The sequence below is a fragment of the Molothrus aeneus genome, chromosome Z, assembly GCF_037042795.1.
Source record: "Molothrus aeneus isolate 106 chromosome Z, BPBGC_Maene_1.0, whole genome shotgun sequence".
Lineage (NCBI taxonomy): Eukaryota > Metazoa > Chordata > Aves > Passeriformes > Icteridae > Molothrus > Molothrus aeneus.
This window is the reverse complement of record NC_089680.1, coordinates 55,412,323-55,436,837: the sequence shown is the minus strand read 5'-3', so window position 1 is coordinate 55,436,837 and position 24,515 is coordinate 55,412,323. Positions and strand designations below refer to the sequence as shown.

At 37.6% G+C, this 24,515-nt stretch overlaps 1 protein-coding gene across 1 annotated transcript in view; it reads right to left on the bottom strand.

The window, feature by feature from the left end:
- Positions 1 to 7,065: 7,065 nt before the first annotated feature.
- The window catches only part of DTWD2 (DTW domain containing 2), a 63,344-nt gene continuing 45,894 nt past the window's right edge, over positions 7,066 to 24,515 (bottom strand). Inside the window, exons 5-6 of the mRNA XM_066569588.1 lie at positions 9,392 to 9,520; positions 7,066 to 7,243 (exon numbers count right to left, since the gene is read on the bottom strand). Coding sequence (XP_066425685.1) covers positions 7,073 to 7,243; positions 9,392 to 9,520 — 300 coding nt within the window. The 3' untranslated portion in view covers positions 7,066 to 7,072. The remainder of the gene's footprint in view (positions 7,244 to 9,391; positions 9,521 to 24,515) is intronic.

Sequence of the window (24,515 nt, the reverse complement as noted above, 5' to 3'; positions counted from 1 at the left end):
CCAAAATGTTATGAAATTCTCTAAAATGTTATGAAATTCACATTACAATTTTTTCTGATTTCAAGGTGCTAGGAAGAGCAGATGCAAATTAAGAGTCAGACACTCTCTTATTCTGTTACTCATACAGCTCTCCACATCTAATTCAATTCCTCTAGCAATTTGTCTTGTGCTTCTGAATTTTAGAATTACCTTTAAAAAAGAACCAAAAATACTCAATTCCCTCTCCTCAAACTTCATTATCACTTTGACTTAGTACCATTTTCTCATACACACATTATGAAAACAACAGCAATAATTTAGAGCAATTTATGTCTGAAGTCAACAATGCTGACAGGTAAGTGAATGTTTCTTGCCAGATTATTAAGTACAATTACATTTCTCTTGATGTCCTTAAATATCCTAAAGAAGAGGCCACATCCATGCACAGATTCACTTTTAAAGCTGTGATATTCAGCATTACAGTTTTGAGCTACACTATAGTCATGACCCTTTCCCCCATCTTGGAAGTGATACATGCCTCTAGAGACAGAAATACTTATAAAGGCAGAAAGACAGAACTGTTTTTCTATTCTCTGCAACAGAAGGGCAGTGATTTTCCAGGCTTCTTGAGAAGGGTATATAAGCAAGGAACACTTGTTAGGAGCTCTTAGGTAAAGTGTAGAATCTGGCCCTTAAAAGTTTGCTTTCATATTTTGTCTGTTATTATCAGACAATACTGACATTTTCTTTTTTCCATTTCAGATAAATCCCCTGTATGTTCACCTTTCTCATACCAAAAGCACATAATGCCCCAACTGTACCAGAATAGCTCTGCAAAATATCATCTGCGATCCCACAGTGACAACAGGGTCAAAAGGAAACATGATTGCTGTCTGAACAGGCAGGGAGGATTTAGTTTTGCAGGCTGAGGTGTAGGTTCAGCTTGCTGGGCTAAAGAAACTCTCAATGATCACAGGCAGGTAAGTGCTCCCCAGAGGGGAGAAATGTCTGTCTGGCAGGACACAGGTGAACAAAGCCAAGAAAATGATAATCTCACAACAGTTTCAAGATAACTGAAGTACGTACTTCATCTACTACCAATGCCTGCTCAAAGAAATTAAAGAAAGTGTCTTTGGATAAGGCAAGGGTCACAGACCACAAGTGTTCAATGTTTTTGGCAAATACCTGACTACTAGCACCTTTCATTAACTAATCCATTATTGATACATTTCAGAATGAAACAGAATGACTAGTAAGATTCCAGTTATGTACAGTTCTATTAAACACCCATGAAAAAAACATCACAAAAGCAAACCAGGCACTACTCTATGGAATTTAATTTGCTGTGAAAAAGAAAATCCACATAATCTTTCTAGGGAAAAATATAGGAATGAACTTTTCATCTGAACCTAGTATTCCCCACAATACTGACTCCATACTTGGCATACACCAGCACATCTAGCACTGACTGAAGACATCCTATCTAATCCCTGAAAAAACAGGGAACTTGATTTTGGATGAACTTAAAATCCCTTAGAGGACTACTTCAAGTATAATGAAGCACCACAAGCTGAAACATTAATATAGAACAGTATAATTTTTTCCTCATTACCTTCTGCTGGTAATTATGGAAAAAATCAAACGTAATGTACATGACCTCAATTCTGCAAATGCTTAATCACGACAGGTATATGACCTATTTCTCAGTATATTCATCTTAAAATATCTTTAAAAAGAACATATAAAAATCTCACTAGAAATTTATTTTTACTTTTATCTACGCATTTTATATACATATATATATATGAGTCATCAATAAAAGGAAAACAAGCAACTAAAAGCAAGACTTTTTGTTTCATAGAAATGTAATTTTCCTTTTAAAACATATTTCAAAATGGTGATAAACTTCTAAAATTAAAATGCATTTTGTAAATACATTATCTATATTTCCATTCAAGTATATAAGCAGAAAATGGTTTATATATTACTAATTTGCAAAATATTTTTGTAGTTCTTTTCCACTAACACATGAAGTTGGTATGTCTTCATGTGCTTTAAGTAACTTGTATATACTCTTTAATATCTCTCTTCACTGAGAGCAAATCTTAGCATTCAAGTCCAAAAGAATCTTTCAGTTACAGCTTCTGAGGCTCTCTGTTACTGCTTCCATGGTCCCATAGGTAGAGCAATTCTGCTGCTGCTTACTGACAGAGGTACCTTCCCACATACAAAGGTAGTTAGCATCTTTTAGGAAATACAATGGAATTCAAAGAAATATTTAGTAAATATTAAACCACTAAACCAATGCAGCTAACCTAAGATATATTTCATAAACAGGAGAATCCTGGTATTATGTGGAATACCAAGCCACAGTGACAAGTACTAAGCTTTATAGCAAACATACACTAACAAGAGAAACAACTTTTACCTAAGTCTCTGTACTTGTTTTGGCTGTGGTAGAGTTCATTTCCTTCCACAGTGACTAATATGGGCTGTGTTTTGGATTTGTGCTGGACACAGGGTTGATAATACAGAGATGTTTTGTTATTGCTGAGCAGGGCTTACACAGAGCCAAGGCCTTTCTGCTGTTTGTACTGCCACACTGGTGAGGAAGTTGTGGGGGCATGGGAGGCCAGGAGGAGACACAGCCAGGACAGGTGATCCCAACTCGCAGATGCTTACAGGCAAAGGGATATTCCAGGCTGCATGGCATCCTGCTCGACACATAAAGCTAGTGGAAGAAGGAAGAGAGGAATGTTCAGAGTGACAGCATTTGTATTCCCAAGTCTGTTACATGTGATGGGGCCCTGCTGTCCTGGAGATGGCTGAAAACCTGCCTGCCCACAGGAGGCAGTGAATCAGTTCTTTATTTTGCTTTGCTGTTGTGAACAACTTTTGTTTTCCCTATTTACCTGTCTTTACCTCAATCCATGAGTTTTCTTACTTTTACCCTTCCAGTTCTCTTCCCGATCCTGCTGGTGGGGTAGCAAACAAGTGGCTGCCTGGGGCTTAGCTGTTGGCTTGGGTTAAACCACAACAGTCTCTCATCCTACTTAAAACATATACTCTTCTCTCCTCTTTATTTTTGTATGTTATCTGTGCCTATGAGACAAAAGTAGCAGCTCTCAGGGCTGGGAGTCTGGAAGGATTGTGAATTGGAATACAAGGAACAAACCCCATAACCAAAGCAATATGAAAGTCCCTGAAGTGCACATTTTGTAGAAGGGAGATAAGAAATGGTTGCAAAAGAACAGAAACAGTTCTGTTATTTTGGTTTTCTTCTCATTGCACCTACTAGGGGACAGAACTGGGGATGCAGCACTTGGGTGGTGTTTCAGGGTGGGAAGATGTGCATGTTTGTGTGGCACCAAACAGCAGTCAGTCACCACTGCAGAAAGACTGAAGAGGGCTCTGAAACTGAAATGCTTGAGAAATTGCCACAGCACGTTAGTCTTCATGCAGGTTTCACTGAATAACAAAGGAACCATTTTTCTTCAAATAGCATACACAAAGCTGTATCTCTTCATTAACTGATTGAAAGGTGTTAAAAAGACAGAAAAAATGACTAGGATTTTTAATATCAGCACATGTGAACAAATTCAGTTCTGAAGAGATGCAGTGGAACATACCACAGTAAATTAGGTATTTTATTGCTTTGAGGCAGAAACAAATATATAATTTATGTGCATTCATGTATATAGACATAAAACACACAAACATCAAGAGAAAAGCATGAACCACTATCTCTTTTAAGAAGTCCAGTTTTTAATTAAATTTCAAAACAAGCAGGGAAGTTGTAGAAAATAATGCAACATAAGCAACTTTTTATCTAGTGTAGCAGTTGAGAAGAAAATCCTTGGTCTTAAAATAATTTTTGCCTCTTTTGAAGTCACTTGAAGTTTCCTTTTTATCTCAAGAAAAACTAATAAAAGAGTAATTTATTGGTAGTATGGGTTATGAAGCAACAAAAGTACAATGTTGAAGAAAAATACATTTATGTTTGTCCTGAGCATCTCTTTAATAAGAAAGCATTCTAAACAAAAGGGGAGGTGTAGTTTGTGCTCTTATTTTATAACATTTCCATCCTTGTCTTTTTTCATAGACTTACTCCTACTGACTATGAAAATATGGTGTTCACCTCTGAAAAACATTTGCATGTGTTCAAAAGCCTGCTATCCATGCCACCAATTTCCCAACACATAAGGCTGAGGCACACAGAAAGCAGATTTCATTTTGGTAGCAATATTTGGAGTACAAAGTGGACAAGGACAAAGGACCAAACATGAGAAGCAAATACATTCCTTCATTTTTAATCAATATCTTGTTAGACTGGTGGGTTTCACTCATTAATCTTTTGGTAAGGGAAAAATGAAACGGATTTACCATTCCAGCAAAGTAAAATTGCAAATTAAATTTATTCTAATGAAATTGCTTACAAAGAATGCTACTTCATCATCACACATAGCTTCTGTCAAGAGAGTTTGGACTTCAGAGTATTCATTTCTTTGAGGTAATGTATTTATTGGCAAATTCTGAATCCAAAAGACCTGAAAACAAACTTTCTAAATTTTTCCTCTTACACTGTGCGTATTTTCAAAATCATGCAAATTCCACCTAAAAAGTACTGTATTTTGTGTCTAATAGCTTCAAACAAATCTGAAACTGAACTTCATGTGACTGCTGTGCTGCACTTAAGTGTTCATTACATTATAACTGAGCTGGGACATACAAAAAACCTCAAAAAATTAAAATGCCTGGAGGTTTGCAATACATTGTTTTTAATTTTTTCAGTAACTGTTGCATATTGATTGATCTGGTATTGTACAACAGAGGAAATTAACAATTAAAAGCTTCCATGCATCCAGCATGGAAGATCCTACAAGATCCTGTTACCCACAGGAGCAAAATTAAAAGACCAAGAGGAATCAACAAAGTGAAAAAGTGCTTTCTGTAGGCCGTGCAGAATTTGTCCATTGCTGAAAAACATGAAAACTCTGCACAGATTCCACACAGAAGAGTATTTAATGTAGGATTATAACTCAATTAAGGCAACTATTTCTCTGATCCTGTAATTCTAAGGCATTTTGCAGATGGCTATGAATCCCAGCTGTAATACAAATTTCTTTCTGTTCTCTATAATATAAACTCACATATTATGTAAAGACACATTAAATCTTCTGCCTAGTAAAATAAACTTCAAAATGTAAGTCAAAAGATACACTGCCTCTGGAGATGAATTTAAAATAAGGTAAATTAAATTAACATATACAACATTATATGCAAACATCATCAATGTATGTAAATATGGCATGAACAATAAAGCTTAATTGATACCCATGTTTACCATGTCCCAGGGCATAGGGAAGGAAGATTACAAGTCCAGCAGGTAAGTGGACACAGCATCCCACACAAGGCTGTGCACACAAATTACACAAGACTACAACTTCAGACTCCAAGTTAGCCTGGCGACTGGTGTGCTACAGGAATAAACATGCCCTTGCTCTGTTCCAATGTGAACAAAAGTGCATCTATGCTATCATTAATCATATGAGACTGGTTTGCTTCAGATTTGTCAAAACTAATTCAGCTTTGCTGAATTTAGTGACAGATACCGGATTTATCTAGACCGGGAGAAGAGGAAAAGGTTATATAAGCTTTGCTCACATAGCCAGACAAATTATATTGTTTATCCATGCCTAAACAAAAGGTCACTATTAGCTCAGGGTTAACTAAAACTTCTTAGCTAATCTCTGACCTAATTTTGACCTCCCTTATTAATTGCAGAAAAGCTTTCAGTTAGTTATGCTTACACATCCCCTCATCCAACCCCCACCCCATTCCTGTAGTTTCTTATCTTACAAATCATAAATTAAAGACAAAATATCTTTTTCTAATACTAATTAGTACCCAATTAGCTTCATGTTGTTACCTAGAGGGGAACTGACAGTAAAGACAAACATTAAGCATTTTAATCTCTTAAATGCAGGAGACATCTATGTAGAGGAAAGGAGTATCAGAACCTTTACTTCACTTTACTTTTCCCTCCAGATCATAAAATATTATTTCAGAAAGCCTGTAAAAATACCCAATTCTTCTGCTTCTAGCAATTCCTATTAGAAAGAAGTACACATATCACTGTTAGAAGTGAAAAACTAAACACATGAAGCCTAGAGGATCTATAATTATGTTAGTTGGCTGTACCCAGACATAATCATTTGTCATTGCATCATAATTCTTACAGACCAGTTTACACTGGGCTTGTTTAATTCCTTTAGTAGCATAATCATTGTATGTCAGAGTATGAGTATGATGTATTTACATCCACAACATCTCCCCATCTGTGGAAGACTAATTTTTGCTCAAGTAAAAACAAAGCATCTGAGTTATAATTCCAAAAATCATGATTTCTACTTTTATTTTTGTAAGTCAGAATTGTTCAATTTCTTGTAAAAATATATGCATACTTAATTTAAAAATTAAGTCTGGGAGAAACTAAACCTGGCTGCATTGTAAAAAATATGTAAATTTACAAAAAGGAGTTCTAATTATAGAAGAAATAAAAATCTCAAAGTTAGAAAGAAGTGTTCAAATAACATGCCTTATGTTCATCTGAACTAAAGAATATCGGGATTATGCTTTTAAAGTCTACTCTAGTTAGATAATGAAGCTAAAAAGCTCAGTAGTAATTCAACATTATTCTAACTGCTGAGGCCTTACCATTCCATCACATCCATATTCATATTTCTTGTCTTTTTGTACTGGTAAAAGCCTCTCCAAAATAAATTCATCCAGTCATACTGAGGATCATATCTGACATCCAAGCGATAACATAAGTCTAAATTAAGTCCAGTTTTCTTCCTCTTCTCTACAGGAAATGAGAATGCTCCTCCATCATCTGAACAAAGGCACCTGGGTTACTGCATAAATAAAAAAGCTCATCCATTACTTTTTGTCACACTGGTAGATAAACTCTTGCCTAAGAAGGACCTAAAAGTTCTTTTATTAGAGTATAGTCAACTGCTTGGATCAAATCCAGATTCATATTCATTTGCTAGCTGCAAATAAACCCCTCTGTACAGTCAGTACAACTTTCTTATATTTTAATATTATTCACTAGAAGCTCCATTCTTCTGAGTTTGCGTTTATTCTTTGGCATGGGCTTGTCATATAAGCCATTTTTGAGAAGATGTTCCTTGCTGTGATGGATCTGGGCACCATGCTGAAGTTGGAAAGAGCATAAAGCTTGAAGTGGATGGAGTATAGTCTGCAGAAACATGAAGGGGTGGGGGACAAAAGAACTCCAAGCTTTTAGAAAGGTATTTTAGAGACATCAATTATTATCATTTTTTTAATTCAATGACTACTTAAAAATGCTAATAAAATACAAATTGGACGATAAATGCTGTTAAAGTATACCCTTTGGAGACACAAAAGGTGGACCTGAACAGAAGATGTACTGAAAAGAATCGCAGAGCAGTCATACACAACCTTCATGGTGCCATCCCTCACTCCTTCCTTTGGAACCACTCAATCTTGACTTCAGCCCTAGCCACATTACTGTAAGTTATGGCTTTGAGCTGACCTCAGCAATGGACTACAATCAATTACTGTGGCTTGGTCAACAAGCTGCAATAGAATAAGTCACAATAACTAAGCTGCTTGGGCTTGCACAAAAATCTCTTGAGGCAGGGTTTTAGGAAGAGAGGAGGGACTCATGATCAAGGTACCTGGACTGCAATCCTGGAGACACAACTGTGTCCATGCTTCTGCCCAGAGGTATTGCATAGGATTAATGAAACCACACAAACCAAATGTATCTCAAGTGGTCCCTAACTGTAGACTCTTCATTTTCTGGTTGCCTGGCTAAGTCAGGGGGGCCCCATGTGCAGATGTAAAGGTGTAAAGCAATCACATGTGTAACTGCAGTCAGCAGGAGCTGAGATTCTACTGAGAAAAATATGACTCTAAGAGCACACCGGAAAATTAAGTGACATACTGGGTACCAAACCAGCACGTTTTTAATTTCCATGGCTCTCAACTTCAGTTCACTGTCTCATATGCTGGGAATAGCACTCAGTTCAGAGATGGTATAAAAAATGCATTAATGTAGCTCTTGGCTACTGCAATGCTTAGAGAAAACAGAAATTTTGTCTTTGAAAAGTAGGCTGGGCCAATTCTCAGTGGTAGGGGTGAATCAGAATATAAGACTGGTAACTATAGACATTAACTAAGCATTCACTGTAAGACAGAAGTTCTAGCAAAGGAAAAATATGTTGTCCTAGCACAACAAAGGACAAGGTAAATATAAAACCCCACATATATACACAAGTTTCTTGAAAACCATCTTTACTTGGAGTTCCAATTTCTGAGCCTTATTTTCTTGTGTGTCTATACACTTTGTCCAAATCTGGGTTTTATATCCAATTAATTTAATATTAAGGTGAGTCTAGTGTCACAGAGGCAGACACAGAGATGGCATACTATATATTATGCCAGCTGCAGGAGCAATTTTTGACCTGGGCACTTTTTTTAATAGGCAGATGTTTCATACCTAATATATGAAAATATTAGCTAGCTGATGGAGAGCAGTATGAGCACTCCAGGGTGAAGAAGAGCATGTAGGGGTACATGGATGGGCTTTAAATCTTTTTTCACAGATCATTCACTACTGAATTCTGGGCACACAGTTGAATTGCAGACTTGGCTCAGTGGTGTAAAAGTACTTGTAGGTGTTTTTCAGAGGGCTTATTAAATTGATATTACTAATGTCAGCAACAAAAGATTAAGAAGGACATTTTCTTAATGACCTCTTCCATCACAGACTAGTGGGATCACAATTTACAAGGAAAGGCTAATGTCCAATTAGTATTCTCTGACCTGGGATAAACTTAAACTCAAGAACTATTAAGTCCCAAATTCCTCCAGTGACATGTAAGAGTTGTGAGCGAGCTGGTAGGCAGACATAACCCAGTGGGTTACATTCCATGACTGAGGAATGCAGGAGATCATAAGACATGGTTTAAAAAAGCATTTAATCTTCAAGATAGCTGTAAGGGGGAATTCAGATCATCTCTGCTGTCTTGTTTTTGGAGAAAACAATTTACCTCTTTCCATGCAGTAACATACCTTATCTCCTGTCACAAAATGAATTAGGTTTTTCAGAGTTAAAGATCACTTTGTTGTGTTCACTGTTGGAGCACAACGTGAAAGAGTCACAGCAATTTGAACACTCCAGAGTTAATAAATGAAAAACTGTATCCATTGCTGCATTCCTGTTTTAGTTGGCTATGCAACAAAACTATTACAACTGTCATTAAGATTTTAACTGTCAAGTTTTACATTAATAGCTAAGTACCTTCACTGCCCCTGTACCATTCATAAAAGAAAAATTCAGGTATTTAAGTTTACATACCTCTTGTATACTCTTATTTTTTTCCAGGATGGAAAGAGCAACAGCTGCACATTCAAGAGTAGACAGACAGGTGTTTGTTGGTTGTGTACGAATTACATATTGACTGGAAATACTGGGTTTTAACTGCACCTGAAAAATAGCAAACTCTAGTAAAATAAATGGGCCAGGATAACACATGAGATAGCTGTTCTCTACACCGAGCAAAACACATCCCCTTTCCCTCTGTGTTCACTCATCTTCTTTTCTTTTTGCTTTTTGGTCTTCCAAATGCCATTGCCATGCTACTGTTCAGTGTAATACACATGAGTCACCATCACAAATAAAAACTGCACAACGGTAACTGTATAATTGTGCAAAGGAAATGCAATTTTTTGTTAGAGAAAGGCTAAGTGAAATTTCAGCAACTGATTTCAATTGCTGTATATATATGCTATAACAAAAATAGATTTATTCACTTATGCTTTGTTTTATTACTCTAAACACACAAAAACATGCAAGCTACAACGGCCACATAGTCATTAACATTTTCTATCTTGGCAAAATATTATTTGTCAAAGTTCTGAATCTCAGACTTCTAGAAACTATTTATTCACATAACAAATTAGGCTAATTAGATTAATTAGAACTATTTATTTAACAAAATCCTGTCTGAAAATAATTTACTGGCTCTACCTGAAGTGATAAACACTTTACACTATCTTGAAAATTAAAGGATTTTAAGTAAAGGAAATTTAATTCAACCAATAGCTCCAAAAGCTTTTACCAAGCTTTTAAAAAGTGGTTGAAACAACACCCAATTTACACTACTTGACTCTGTGTGAAAATTCAGATATTATTCCCGTATTCCTAAGATTTCCATCTCCACATATATCTAAAATGCAATTTGCAAAACAAATAATATTTTAGCAATATTGTCAATATTCTTAATCAAAAATTCTCAGTTCTTTTTCCAACAACATTGTAGTGCAATACAAAAAACCCAGACATATGGTTATAAAAGAGTAAGTTAATTTTCTTTTTTTTTAAACTCATCCCATGAATGAGTCTTTTATTTGTCTTTTATTTTTCTGCTTCTTGAAAAAATGAGTGAGTGATCCCCCATGGCCATAATATTGTTCCCATTTTGCCTGCCAGAAGTCTTTCACCATTCCTCACTTTATTCAATACTTTCCTCCTCCACTTTTCTTGTTTTTCCTTTTATTTGAAATATTTTATTTTCCTTCATCTCTCTTACAAGCAATTTTACCCATGCCTTAAAGTTCAAGGTATCCCATTTATAAAAGGAGAAATTCCAGACTGCTGAAGAGACATAAATAAGTCAGATGAAATTCCACTGCCTTACTTATCCCAATTTAAATGAAATTTAAAATAGTAAAATAAAAAAAAAGGAAACAAGAAAAGAGCAAAAGGCATTCTGGAAAGCACAAGCAAGTTAGCTATAAAAAGTCAATTTACTCAAATATAGGAAAATTCAGAAAAATTAAGCTTTTCTTGCCTATCTTCTTCAATTTGGCATGGAAAAACCAGAAAAGAATAAAATTACTTCAGAGGAAGAAAAAATGTAGAATGTAGACATCAGTGTAGATAATGAAAAGAAAAAGAAGATAGTATTTTCATTTTGGTTTTATGCCTTCTCTCTGTGACCATGTCACAGAGTTAGTTAATTGAAGTATACAGAAAACTATGCTGGAAGAAGTAGGGACCACTTAGAAACTTCTACCTAGGTATCAAAAAACAGAGTGAACTCAGTCCATCACTTCTCCAACACATGTCTTGAGCAGCAAAGCAGACATATATTCACACCTTTTTCTCAACAGCTGACAGCTACATTCTTCATGGAGTACATCTCCAGAGGCTAAAACCACCTGATGGAGCACCTGCAGGCCCACTGGTTTGCCCCTCCCTTGGACAGCGCCATGAGGGTTTTTTTCCTAGGAGTTAGGAATAGTTCTGTTTCCTGCTTTCTATACTTCATTCCTTGGTCTCATGCTGAAAAACACTTGAAATAATCAACATTCCAGAGAAAGAAAACCTATCAATGATTGCACACAACTTCTATAAAGAAAAGGGGCCTGTACACTGCCACACAACCACGGAGCCAAAATGTGTGTAACTGCAGCTCTCAAACAACTGGCAAGGCACAAAAGGCAACTTTCTAGTACTGACAGCAACAGCAGCAGCAACAAGTTTCTTCTTTCCTGAGTAGAAAGAGAAAGGATGGAAACAAGTGTCCCCATCCATTTTTCTGAAAAATTACACTTTCCTTGGGATAAGGTTAAAATACCATAGAGAGTGGTGGAGATCAGAGGAAGAATATGTGATCAAGACAACTGCCAGCTACAATTTTGTCTCTTAGGCTTCTTTCAGCATGCATTTTACCCTACTCTTTAAAGCAGCACAATCTAAATAAATCATCCCTAGTCACCTAAATACAGTCAGGGTAGTCTTTGTCTACTGCAAATTGGACAGATTCATCAAAGCTCCCATCTGAAACTAGATACATTTACTGAACCAATAAAACATACAATACTCCACCTACTCAGAGCATAAACTCTGAATGGTAAAACAAAGCAGAAACAATACAGAAACCAAAACAAATTACCATAGTTACTAAATATTTCAGACACAGGAAGATATCTTCTTGGAAAAAATGCCTAGACATATGAAATATTTACTTGTCCTCAGACTTGATTGGGTAGGAAGATGACTTATTTAATTTTTCCCCAAGAGGTCTAAACTTGCACTGCCTTTTGTGCAGTTAATAGTTTCAGATGCTGTATTGCAACAATCTCATCCAAGTTTCTGCATTATCTATGTGCATTAATTCTTTATCTGTCACCTGTGTCTCTCAAATCCAGCTGAACAAATTTAGTTCAAATTTACAGAAATATTCATACAGTTAATTTAAGACAAAATCAGACTGTCTGCCTCCTACACCAGACTTCAATATCTCAATTCAAAATGAGTATACAAAAATACCCTGTTTAAGTACACTTCAAAATAATAAATCTGACATTTTAGAAGTGCTTCTCCATAAAAAGACAGATACCACAATACAACAACTTGTTTGTTTTTGCTTCAAAGTAATTTGGAGATCATATGTACACTTTGGAATAATATCAATTTCTATCAAAATACAGAAATGACAAGTTGAAAAAACAGCAGCCAGATTAATATTGCTCACAAAAATAACAAGAAAGAAGATGGAAACTATCTCAGCCAACTCAAACTAGAGAGAAATTTAGATAATCTGAATGCAATTACTCACTGGAATTCAGCCAAGACACTGAAATTAGTGTATCTGCTCTCTGTAAGTGTGAAGGAGTTTGGGGACTTAATTTCCCAGCCATCAGAAGTAGGAAGCGACACATAAAATAAAGTTTCATTTCTATTTGTAACTGAAGACTCCTGCTTCAAAAGCCTGAATTTCAGCAAATCTCACAAACTGTTACACTAACTTAACTCTGCTTATCTGCCAATGCACCATTTCCTCAGCAAATGCTACAGCCTTTGAGCATTTACAAAGGATTTGAACCACAGAAAAAATTGTGACCCTTCAGTGTTTCTTGGGGCAGAGTTTTTCTTCCTGAGCCTTCCTTGAACATGCTCCAGGCAACTAAAGACCCAGCTGATCTTGTTCAGCTGTTCAAAATTGATAGGAGCAAAAGTGTTGCCTTGATGGGGTCAAAGACCTGCTGTTTGAAATTTTAAAAATTTAAGTCAGTAAAAACAGGAAACCGATTTCTGCTTTTATTTTAAATAATAGAACTGGAGGTCTAGCAGAAAGCTCTAAGTCCTCTCCTTAATATCAGTATCTTTTTATCTTTTCTGTGTTAATTTCTTCATCATTACTCTTAGCAGCTTTATCCTCACCAGCTTTACTCTCCAAGAGAACCCAACATTATGCAAAATTATACTTGAAAAATAATACATCACCGAGAATTCAAAAAAGTTAGTACATCTGTCTCACAGGGCACACTAAACAATTCTTGCCTGTTCTACAGGCATCTCAAAAAAGGCAGAGGCATAATATATTTTTCTGTGGCTTCTATAAAAAACTTAATACTTAAGATCCCTTCCTCTTTATGTTGATAGTGTCTTTTGAAAATCTGAATGTCAGCTTGGAAATTAATTTGCTTAACTTTTCAAGAATGAAGAAAGTACCATCTGTCCTCCTGCTTAACATAGGCACTAGTTACTCATATTAATAAATATTAATATGAGTAACTAGTGGTTATTTATTAATAACCACTATTTATTAATATGGACATATTAATAAATACCTTTCAGAAAAAAAATAGCCATTTCTTTAAACTACCTCAAAAGGCACCAGAAAAAACCTCAGAAAGAGTGCAATCACATCTTGCTATCTTGCCCATCCTTCTAGAACCTAACAAAAAATTGCTTTCAAGGTGCTTAAGGCAGTAAGAGCATTCTCTGGAAGCTACTGCAAAAACAACCTCAGACAAAGGATGGGTGACAGGCAGGGGAAGATCTTTCACTCAGTATCCACCTTGCACAAGCACCTTTTACCTGTAAGCAAAAACAGTTTTCCGTATCTTACAGAAATTTCATGCAGTTAGTAAAATTAACTTTGTGCTGGAGAAGACAGGCTGAGTAAATTTAGTCTCAGCAGGCTACTGAAATTTAAATCAAGAATATAAATAAATTATCTTGTTCAAAATCCTGGCTTTAATTTAAAGTGACATCTTAAGAGCACTCTCTTTCTAAAATACTGGAGGGAATAACTGCCATGCAACTGTCATAAAGGACAGCCTGAAAAAGTAGATACCTGTCACAAAACCCTCAATCCACGAGGGCATGACTTTAAAGACTTTGATGACTGGAAAAAGGGAAACATAAGCTCCATTTTTGAAAATGGAAAGCAGAAGATCTAGGGATCTACAGAGAAGTCTCATCTGCCAGACAAGCTTATGAAGCAGATTCTCCTGGAAACCATGCTAAGACACATGGAAAACAAAGAGGTACTGGAAAGAGCCAGCATGGCTTTACAGAGGGGAAATCTTGTCTTCTGTGATGGAGCTATTGGTAGATAAGGGTGCACTGGTGGATAAGGGCAGAGCAATTGACACTGTCTACCTGTACTTATGCAAAGCTTTGGATACAGTTTCACAGGACATCCTTGCCTCTAAATTGGAGACACATAGTAATGACAGGACAAGGAGTAATGGGTACACTGAAAGAGGGAAATTTACGCTAGATATTGGGAAGAAATTTTTACTGTGAGGGTGGTGAGACACTGGAACAGGTTGCCTAAGAATGGGTTGTAGCCATTAGTCCTTGTCCTGTCATTACAGTTCCTGATGAAGGGTCCCTCTCCAGCTTCCCTGCAGCCCCCTTCAGATCCTGCAAGGTTGCCATGAGGTCACACAACCTCCCCTTCTCCAGGCTGGACATCCCCAACTGTCTCAGCCTGGCATTGTAGGGGATGTGCTCCAGTCTGTTTATTGACTTCATGTCCCTCCTCTGGACTTGCTCCTACAGTTCCATGTAGGAGCAAGTTGGGGACACCAGAACTGGACACAGCCCTGCCATGGGGTCTCACCAGAGCAGAGCAGAGCGGAGCAGAGCAGAGCGGAGCAGAGCAGAGGGGCAGAATCCCCTCCCTCGCCCTGCTGGCCACGCTGCTTTTGGCACAGCCCAGGGCACGTCTGGCTTTGTGGGCTGTGAGCACACACTGCTGGCCCATGTGGAGTTTTCCATCTGCCATCCCCGCCAAGTCCTGCCCCACAGGGCTGCTCCCAATCACTTCTCTTCCCAACCTGTGGGTGTGTCGGGGATTGCCATGACCCGGGTGTAGGACCTTGCACTTGCACTTTGTTGAACTTCTTGATGTTCCCACAGTTCCACTTTCCAAGCCTGTCCAAGGTCCTTCTGGCTGGCATCCCTTGCCTTGGGCATGTCCCTGCCCCACACAGTGTGGTATCATCAGGGAGCTTGGTGAGGGTGCTCTCAATGCCACTGTCCCTGTCACCAGAAAAGGTGTTGAACAGTATCAGCCCCAGTATCAGCCCTGAGGGACATGTATAATCCCCTTCGTTTCCTGTATGAATATTTACAAGCATAAGAAGCAAAAAAAACCCAAAAGAAAAGAAAAAACAAAACAAAACAAAACAAAAAAAAAAAACAAAAACCAAAAAAAGGCAAGAAACAAAAAACCACCACCAACCAGGAGGCCTTGCCATCCTTAAAGGAAGCTAAATAGTAAATAGATTGGCCTTCAGTGAAAACAGGTAACTGAAATAAAGTCCAAGTGCACATGAGCTGCAGCTCTAACCCAAAAGGAACAGTTTTACCTCCTGTAAAAGAACACAGCATGAAGCAGATAAAAATGTCAAAAAAACGAAGAGCTAACAGACAGTAAAAGTGTAAGGAAAGGAAAATATTCACAGGTAAGACTTTAGAGAAGATAGAACTGACCTAGGAATATCTGGACTATATATTCTGTAAAAAAATAATTGAAATACCATCTGGTTATGGTCTCAGTTTCTGTAATTGCACAATTTGACCTACAACTAAGGAAATAAATAATTTAATACTGCCATTAAGTTATGGAAAAATAATTATATTTAAGTACATGTCATATAGGCTATTCATGCCACTTTGTAAAATGACTATGCATTTCCAGTTAATTTCCAGGCACTGTATTTTTTTATATTTGGAGAAGAAAAAATCTAGAAATTATTTCTGGTAATATCTCTCTTGCTCTGCTTACATTTAAAAAATTAATGCCAGCCAACAGTTCAATATTTTATGCAGCACTATTCTTTTAATAATTAATAAAAGAGGAAAGTGTGGCAAGTAAATTCAGTCAGTGTGAAGAGTATGAACGTAGAGAATGGGGTCATGAAATGAAGAAAGAAAAATTAATTAATTGTATTGTTACAGCCATTTAACTATAATTACCTGCAAATATCAGAAAATTGAAAATGAAAATTAAATACCTCAGTGTCAAAATGTAGCATCAATGCAATGATACTGTTCTTTGGAACCTACCAATTATTTTTGCTTTGTGTAATTTCTTGTTTTCTTACTGTATGGGAAGAGCAGTAGGCACTTCCTTGGACAGAGGAAAAGCAGCAGAAGAAGAAGGGAACATGAAAAGAAAGAGTAAAAGAATAAAAAAATCTTCAATTAATGTAGCTATTGGAAAGCAAATTTAATCAAAATTAAATATATTTCCAGTTTACTTTTTACGAAATGTTCTTATCCCATGAGAATATGGGTATAATGGTACAAAATTTGCAAATGCTTCTGAATTGTTCTAGCACGTGGATATTCAGACATCTTTCGAAGGGTTTGACAACAATTATGAGACAAAAGGAAAAGAAAAAAAGCTTCTGCCCAAGTGTGAGGAATCAATTCAATTTTGTTATGCCTCAACAATGGTTGTCAGAGGCATGTAGGAGAGGGGTTGCACAAGTCCAGGAGGTCGCTAGGAGAAGATGGAGGAAAGCCTTGTCTCTGGGGAGACTCCACTTGGCAACCATTTCATGTCTCACATGGTGCAGGCAGTCAGCAGGGGAACACCACAGACACTGTACCCCAGAGACGCTCTCCAGTCAGGTGACAAAAGGTCTCTGCCAATGGACTGCCCTGGGACATTGGGCCAATGGTCTCCTGTCAGCAGGTGGACTTTGGGAGGAGCCAGGGCATAAAAAGTAACTGCACAAGAAGCTCTGGGGGACTGTTCTGTTCTTTGCCTTTTGACTCCCTGGGGGGCTTTTCAAACACGATTTTTGAGTGTGGGCTGTTGGCTTGGGGCTGTCCTTTTGCTTTTGAAGCTTGGTGATTCAAAGGGCTTTTTTGAGACTTGCTTTTTGAGACTTGCTTGTCAAAACTTGCTTTTGAGTCGAGGCGTTTTGAGCCTTACACTTTTGCCCTGGCCCCAGCCTTTTGGCTCTCCTGTCCTCGCTAGCTCTTGCTCGCTTTCGCATCTGCCCTGCCTCCCTGTGCCCTTGACCAGCGCCCTGCCTGCTTCACCTCTGTGTCCCTGCTGAGCCACCTGTGTCCAACCCAGCCTGCCTCCGAGCCTGCCCACAACTGTGATCCTCACCGTGACTCTGTCCAGGTTTCTGGACCTTCTCCCTTGTGAGCACCCCTCCCCTGTCTGGTTGCCCATCACCACAGTAGCCGTCCACAGCCCGTGCCTCATGGACACAGACAGCACTCCCTGACCTCTGGTGGTAATGCTCTCTCCTTCCCTCTGTCTGTTCTCCCTCTATCCCATTTTTCTTCCTCTTGCTCTGTCTTCTGTAGCCCTCTTTGGTAGAGTAACTCCTTTTTATCTTGCTCTCTCATTACCAATAAATGGTTCACAGATGCAATGTTTGCCCTGCTTTGCTTAATTTTGTTCCCAACCATCATTATTAAAAGAACTCCTCACAGTTCCTCACAGTGGAACACAACACCAAGAATAAAGAAGCATACACATCTGACATCTGGTAAATCATCTCACACCTTTCAGTCACAAAGAAAATGTCATTGTATTGAGAGGTAATAAATACATATTTACCAGAAAAATGTCAATGACTAATGTCATTCAAATTAACCTAAATGTCACATGGACAGAATACTGTTGATTGCTCAGCATCATATCTCAACTATGCCTACAATCCTGACCCAAAATAATTCCCAGTTCTCTCTCTTTGATCTCAGTTTTCTTAAACAGCAATTTCTAACAGTCCTAGCATAAAACATTTTGTTGTCTTGAGTTCAATTTTTTTTTTTTATGTTTTGGTTGTAATAAGACAGCAACTAAAAACTTAACACGTCAAACATTTCACAATATGTAACAGCTGTTAATCATTATGTTTATCTTACAAGTCATCATACACAGGATAGGTTATGAACTACTTACTTAATGAAAACAAGTTTTCTTGCTACAGTAAAAATTGCACAGTTGGAGAAAAACCAATATAATGGACAAACAAAAATTTACTGCCAAGGCTCACAGGGCCTCCTTCACCCTAAGGACAACTGGGCTACCCTGTGGGATTATTAGTAAAATCACTATTAGTACACACTACTGTCATATACAGATAGATAAGAAATGTGCTTGGAACAAGTCAGTGAAAGTGCAGTGTTTTTCTTCCATGAGTACGGATGGATAGTTGGTTGAATCCATACTTTCCAGGACCAGCCTTACTACAGTTTTCCCTGCTGCAACCATTGTGGCTGGTCTTTGTTGCCTTGGCTTCTGATTTGTCTCCTGCCCACCTGCACTTTTTATTCATGATCATACTTCTTTCCCTTGCAGAATTAAACTGGGCATTGTTCATTTATTTAGGTTCTATGGCAAAATATAGTATTGAATTTCTCTCATGCAAATTGTAAACTGTAACAAATAAAAATAGAGTGAAAAAAGCATAAAGATAAAAGGGGGACTGTAAAACAAATTCATTTACTACTTGGCACTATTTATTATTTAGGCCTCATCACTTGCTGAAGTTTCGTAACTGTGGAGATGAGAAAAAGTATTTTTCTCTGCATCTCCTGAGCTCATTGAATAGGAGATTTTATAAAAAATTCAGAGAGCAATCAGAATAAGAGTTAATTAAGATACAGCCAGATGACAACAGTGACTTGATATTTTGCTTTTACTTCTGTTCTGGGTGTTTTCTGTGTGAAAATGAACAAATGGTTTTATATTTCTACTTTTACATTAATTGTAAACCACTGTCAAGGTGTTAGACAGTTTGCTATACAACATAAACTGTATTACACTTGTGTCTGTGAGCAATAACTACATTAGAAGGAAATTTTAACTTTCTCTGGAAGGAATTTATGTAAATGGCCGAGTACACTTTAGAGTAACTGCTTGTTCCATCAACGAAATTCCTCTGATTTTTGAACATGTTTTCAGAAACAAAATGCTACTCATTCCTTAATCCTCTAGGTTTGAAAATGGCAAATTCACAAATAAAGTTTTATTATCTGAATATACCAGAGGACTAGATGACAAACCCCACTTACTGTTAAAAAGTATGCTATAACTATTCAATGAACCTCAAACCATTACAGTTTCTTCACCAACTCATTCATGACTTTACTCATCATTAACAGAAAATAATTAAATTCAGCATTTGTTCAGCTATGCATAGTGCATAGCTGAGCAAATTAAGTTATGCATTAATTTTGTACTGATAGTTCTGGTATTGCTGCAAGTTGAATCGCTGACAGAAGACCCTACAGCCAACTACAATTCAGTGTCCTAAACCTTTTGACACTTTAGCATTTCATCACATCTACCATGTAATTTGCTTTAAACCAGGTGGCATTTTATGACTTCCTGTCTAGCATTTGACCCTTCAGGGAAAGCCCATGGGACTCTCCTACCTAGTAACTTCAGTGGCACCACTTCAACTGAAAAGCAGGTGGACCCGTAGAGGAAGGGGGTTTTTTAATGTCTTTTCTTTTAAATAAAAGGAGTGGCAAGAGTTTGTCCCTTGCTCTCCATACTCCGCGAGCAGCTCTATTATTTCTTTCTTAGTGCTCAGTGAAGTCCTGAGAATAGCTGGCACATCTCTTCACTGATTCCTACAGAAGAGGGTTAAGAATGCTCTCCCAAAGAATCCCTATGATGACAGAGTTTCAAGCAAGCTGTTTGATAGAACTTACTCTCAGACATCCCATACCATCTGTGAATCCACGCTTACCCCGCAGAGGCCACACAAATACAATCCAGTAAGTGCTACTCACTTTGCACAACATGAAGTTTTGACAAGAGCAACAAGGTAAGTTGGCAAAGAATTCTTTAAACAGATGTTGATGTGACTTGGCTTTGGTGAAAGATCAAACCTCTGGAATCTCAAGGACCAGTTTGTCTTGACAGCTACTCAGGCATATTACATGATGGTCAGTGAACAATTGAAAAGGAACAGAAATGTCTAAGTGTTTAATAAATATTTAATCACATCTTCCAAACTGTAGCAGATTTGGGCCACGTTTCTCAGAAGCTGATAATAAGAAAAGCTCCCCCTGCCTGAAAATTGCTGAAGTTCTCTTCCATTGACTGGAGTTCTAGACAGCATATAACCTTGACATTTCAAATTTATAGAGCCTTTTCAGAAGACAGCACATCAACTATAAAGTGGCATCATTGCTTTTAATTAATCAGTTTATGAGGTGAAAGAACACAGTTTCTTGTCATCAGTTAACACCTTTTGTACACCTTCCCTTTGTATTGAAGACAGTGAAGCATTTTGAAGGATTTTTTTGTAGTACTATGGTATTTTAATTAAACAGTAAGTGTTCTTAACAACCTGATTATATTGCTTGCAAATAGAATTATATTTAGCAGACTGCACCCATCTTATGCACAGAGAGAGAATGTCACAAAAAGGTCAGACAGAAGGGAGTAAATAAACTCAGCAGGAATGACCCTTTGACAAATGCAGTGCTGAGTAAGAACATTTGTGTAGTACCTTGAAGCTTTGCAGTTTATTGCCACAAACAAGTTCATAAATCATCCTGAGGGTCTTGCCTCAAAACCATTATGTTTACCTTTAATAGGTAGCAAATGTACAACCTATTTTAACAGCTTTATTATGATGCATTTTACCGCAGGATTCCTAGGATCTCATATAAATATGAGCAAACAGCTTAAAAAAATGTTTAAGAAAGAAAGCATATGGTAGCATTTACCTTATCTACTAGCAGATCACATTTTTTCTAGTTCATTTCAAGGCCATCAAACTGTACAATGAAGAATACCTAAATTCAATAGGAAAAATGGGGAAAACTGAATTTAAGAAAATGTTGAACTACTCTGGGCAAAATTTGGCTAGGATACCTGAGCTGAAAGCCCATCATACATAGAAAGAAATAAAACTCTCAGTTTACTTATTTATTTTCATAGAATCATAAAATAGTTTAATTGGAAGGGACTTTTCAAGGGTCATTTAGTCCAGACCCCTCCACCTGGCCTTGTTGAACCTCATGAGGCTTCCACAGGTCCACTTCTCAAGCTCATTCAGATGCCTCTGAATGACATCCCATCCTTCAGGAGTGTCATCCCACCACTTAGCTTGTAGTCATCTGCAAATCTGCTGTGGGTGCACTTGATCCCTTTGTCTGTGTCATTACTGAAGACACTAAATAAATAACACTGCTTCCAGTAGAGACCGCTGAGGGTACCACTTGCCACTGATTCCCATTGGAACACTAAACCCTTGACCCTCACTAAACCACTACCCTCTGGATGTGACTGTTCACCTACTTCCTCATCCACCTAACAGTCTACCTATCCAACCCATCTCTCTCCAATTTAGAGAAAAGGAAGTTGTGGGGGACCCTGTCAAAAGCTCTACAGGAGTCCAGATAGATGACACTTGTACCCCTTTCCTGTAGCCCTGTCCACTGATGTAGTTCCCTCACTGTAGAAAGGGTTGGAACTAGATGATTTTTAAAGTCCCTTCCAAACCAAACCATTCTACGGTTCTACAATTTGCAAAAGAAATTTTTGTATACACTACAGAAGACTCTGAACTAATTGCCAAGGCAGGAAAAAGCAAGTAAGGTGAGCTGCAATGAACTCAGGTACAAATACTGGAGAGGGTATCCAAGAGACTGGGCGGACTGCTGGCTGGAACATTTCGGGTGCATGGAGCATAAGGGCGCATCCTGGGCTGGGCCTTGCCTTTGATGAGGCAATGCCTTGCACTGCACTGGGCCTGGATCCCAGCCCTACAGTGGCCAGCACTCCCTGGCACAACACAGGCAATACTCCACACCTGGCCCTGGAGCCCCAGTCTTGCCCCAGAGTGGCCAGATGAGGGAAGTCCCACCTGGGGAAAGGGCACAGGAAAGCCAAAGGGTAGTTTAGCCAGGACATTAAGCTAGCACAGGTCTTGACTCTATTTCCTGCTGGACTTCCTATCAGCTGAACACCATGAACCAGAAGTGTATGCTCTTTTCTACAGCTTTTCTGTCTTTCTCTCTTTCTTCTTCTAATTTCCTCTTCCTGGAGTTTTGAGAAACTTAAAATGGGATGGGGTTGGAGCCTGCTAAATTGAATGGGGCACCAAGTTAATGCTTTTTGAAGTGTTTTATGTTGATTGTATATTGCTTTAAACTTTTGCCAGCATTCTCTGCTTTTCTGAAGCTGCCATTAAAGCTTTTTTTTGTTGTTTGACGCTTCAGGATATCTTGTCTGCATTTCTCCTATGCTTTTAACTCTGAGTACATGAAAAATTGTGAGCCCCTTTAAGAAGCTTGCCAAGGCATGTTTTTAGGGCTTTATAGGTATTACTTTACAATTCATGCAAGTAAATCTACAAAGACTGCACATTAAGAGAGAGTCTTGCATAAAGTTAATCACTCATCATATTTGATTACTACTCCTAAACAGAAGATCAGCAAATTGGAATCCCAGTTCCAATTAACAATTAAAAGAATTTCTGTACTGCACCAAAAGTTTTTCAATTTGTATTACAACAAGAAGTGTTCAAGGGGTATTTCGTGCAAAGATTTCAATGCAGGAAAAATATCATCATCAGTGGTATTGCCTAAGTGCATGACAATTTAACAATTCCAAATCTGGTTCAGAATTTGAAATGTTGTCTTCTCTGTATGAAAAGTCCAAAATGTACACAGATAATGTAGTTAGAGGCCTGAGTTTTCCTCTAGTTGTCTGTGAATTTTTGTGCCCTTTTCTTAATAGGAGGCTTCTGGGCCTGAAATGAACAGCATGTGTGCATTCAAGCAAGCAGATGTGCATCTAGCTCTTGGGCACTAAATTTTGCATCAAATTTATTATTATAATCCCAAAATCACATTGCTGACAAGTAAATTGCCCATTTGTAAAAAAAAAAATCGTTTTTTAATATGCTTTCATTAACATTTATCTACAGTGAATTTCCTGTACTTTATGTGTACTGTATTAATGTCCAGTTACTGAAATTCACACTCCTTATAGAACTCTCCACTGAGTTATCACTACCACTTTCAATTACTTACTGCCATGATGACATTTTGTCACTTAACTAGTATACCTTTGGTATTATTTCAGAATATGTTGAACAACCTGGATTCACTGCAGGCTCCACTAACAATTTCTCTACAAATCATAAAATAAAATTACAGTCACTATGAAAACAGACCAGTTACTGATGCCTCATTTAGCATTTTTTAAACAAGACAGCATTTCTTTGTATGACACATTTCTATTGAGGGTATTTGGTGAGGGATCTGCAAAAAGTGACCTTTGCACTGATTCAGTCAGATTGCTTCTGAAGGAGCCATGAAGCAGGTGGGTAAACAGCTTCAGTAAATTTGTAAGGTACGTCACCTGTTTTCAACAGTTGCATTGAGCTAGACCAATACTGCACTTATATCGCTGGATCTCCTAATCCTATTCTTAATCAGATTTTCCACTAAGTTATTAATATTACTGCAGTGTACCTAGATATGTGAAAGGATAAGCAGAAACACAGCCAACAACATGCAGTACTCACGCAGTCATCAAGGACTGTGATAATCTTAAACTGTGATATTAAGACTTTCTGAGTCTTCGCTGTTGACTGGGTAAGAAAGCATTGACACATGACTGTCCTCAGAAAACTGACAATTCTAGAGCTGAACATAAATTTTGTCGTCAAAAGATCATTTTGGATACTTTATCCTTATTTCAAGAATATGAGCATCAATTGTGCTGGAAGTTTCGAGCATTGGAGGAATGACTTTTCCTCCTTAGGACAGTCATGCATGACATTATATACACATAATGCAGTCTAACACACAGGAGATTAGCACTCTTCTGATGCAACTGTGTAGATAGATCAACAAAATTATAATTACCATTTTTAGTTACATGGCCCTTACTAAAAATGATCATGTAGAAAGCCTGCTTTGCATCAGTTGAAATACTTTCTGACTATTAAAGGTTGTTTTTCTACAAGGGTTACTGCAAATAGATGCTCTTGATATTGATAAAAAACTCTAGTCTCCAAATCTCTAAATGTTCACTAAAATGATGGTATAGGCAGTGTTTGTGAAAATCTCTGAATAACAATCAGTCTTACACATACATTCTTGCAATTTCTGGATGGTTCTGCCATATAGTCTCAATACGGCATCTGAATTCTCTTGCAGGAGAAGAAAT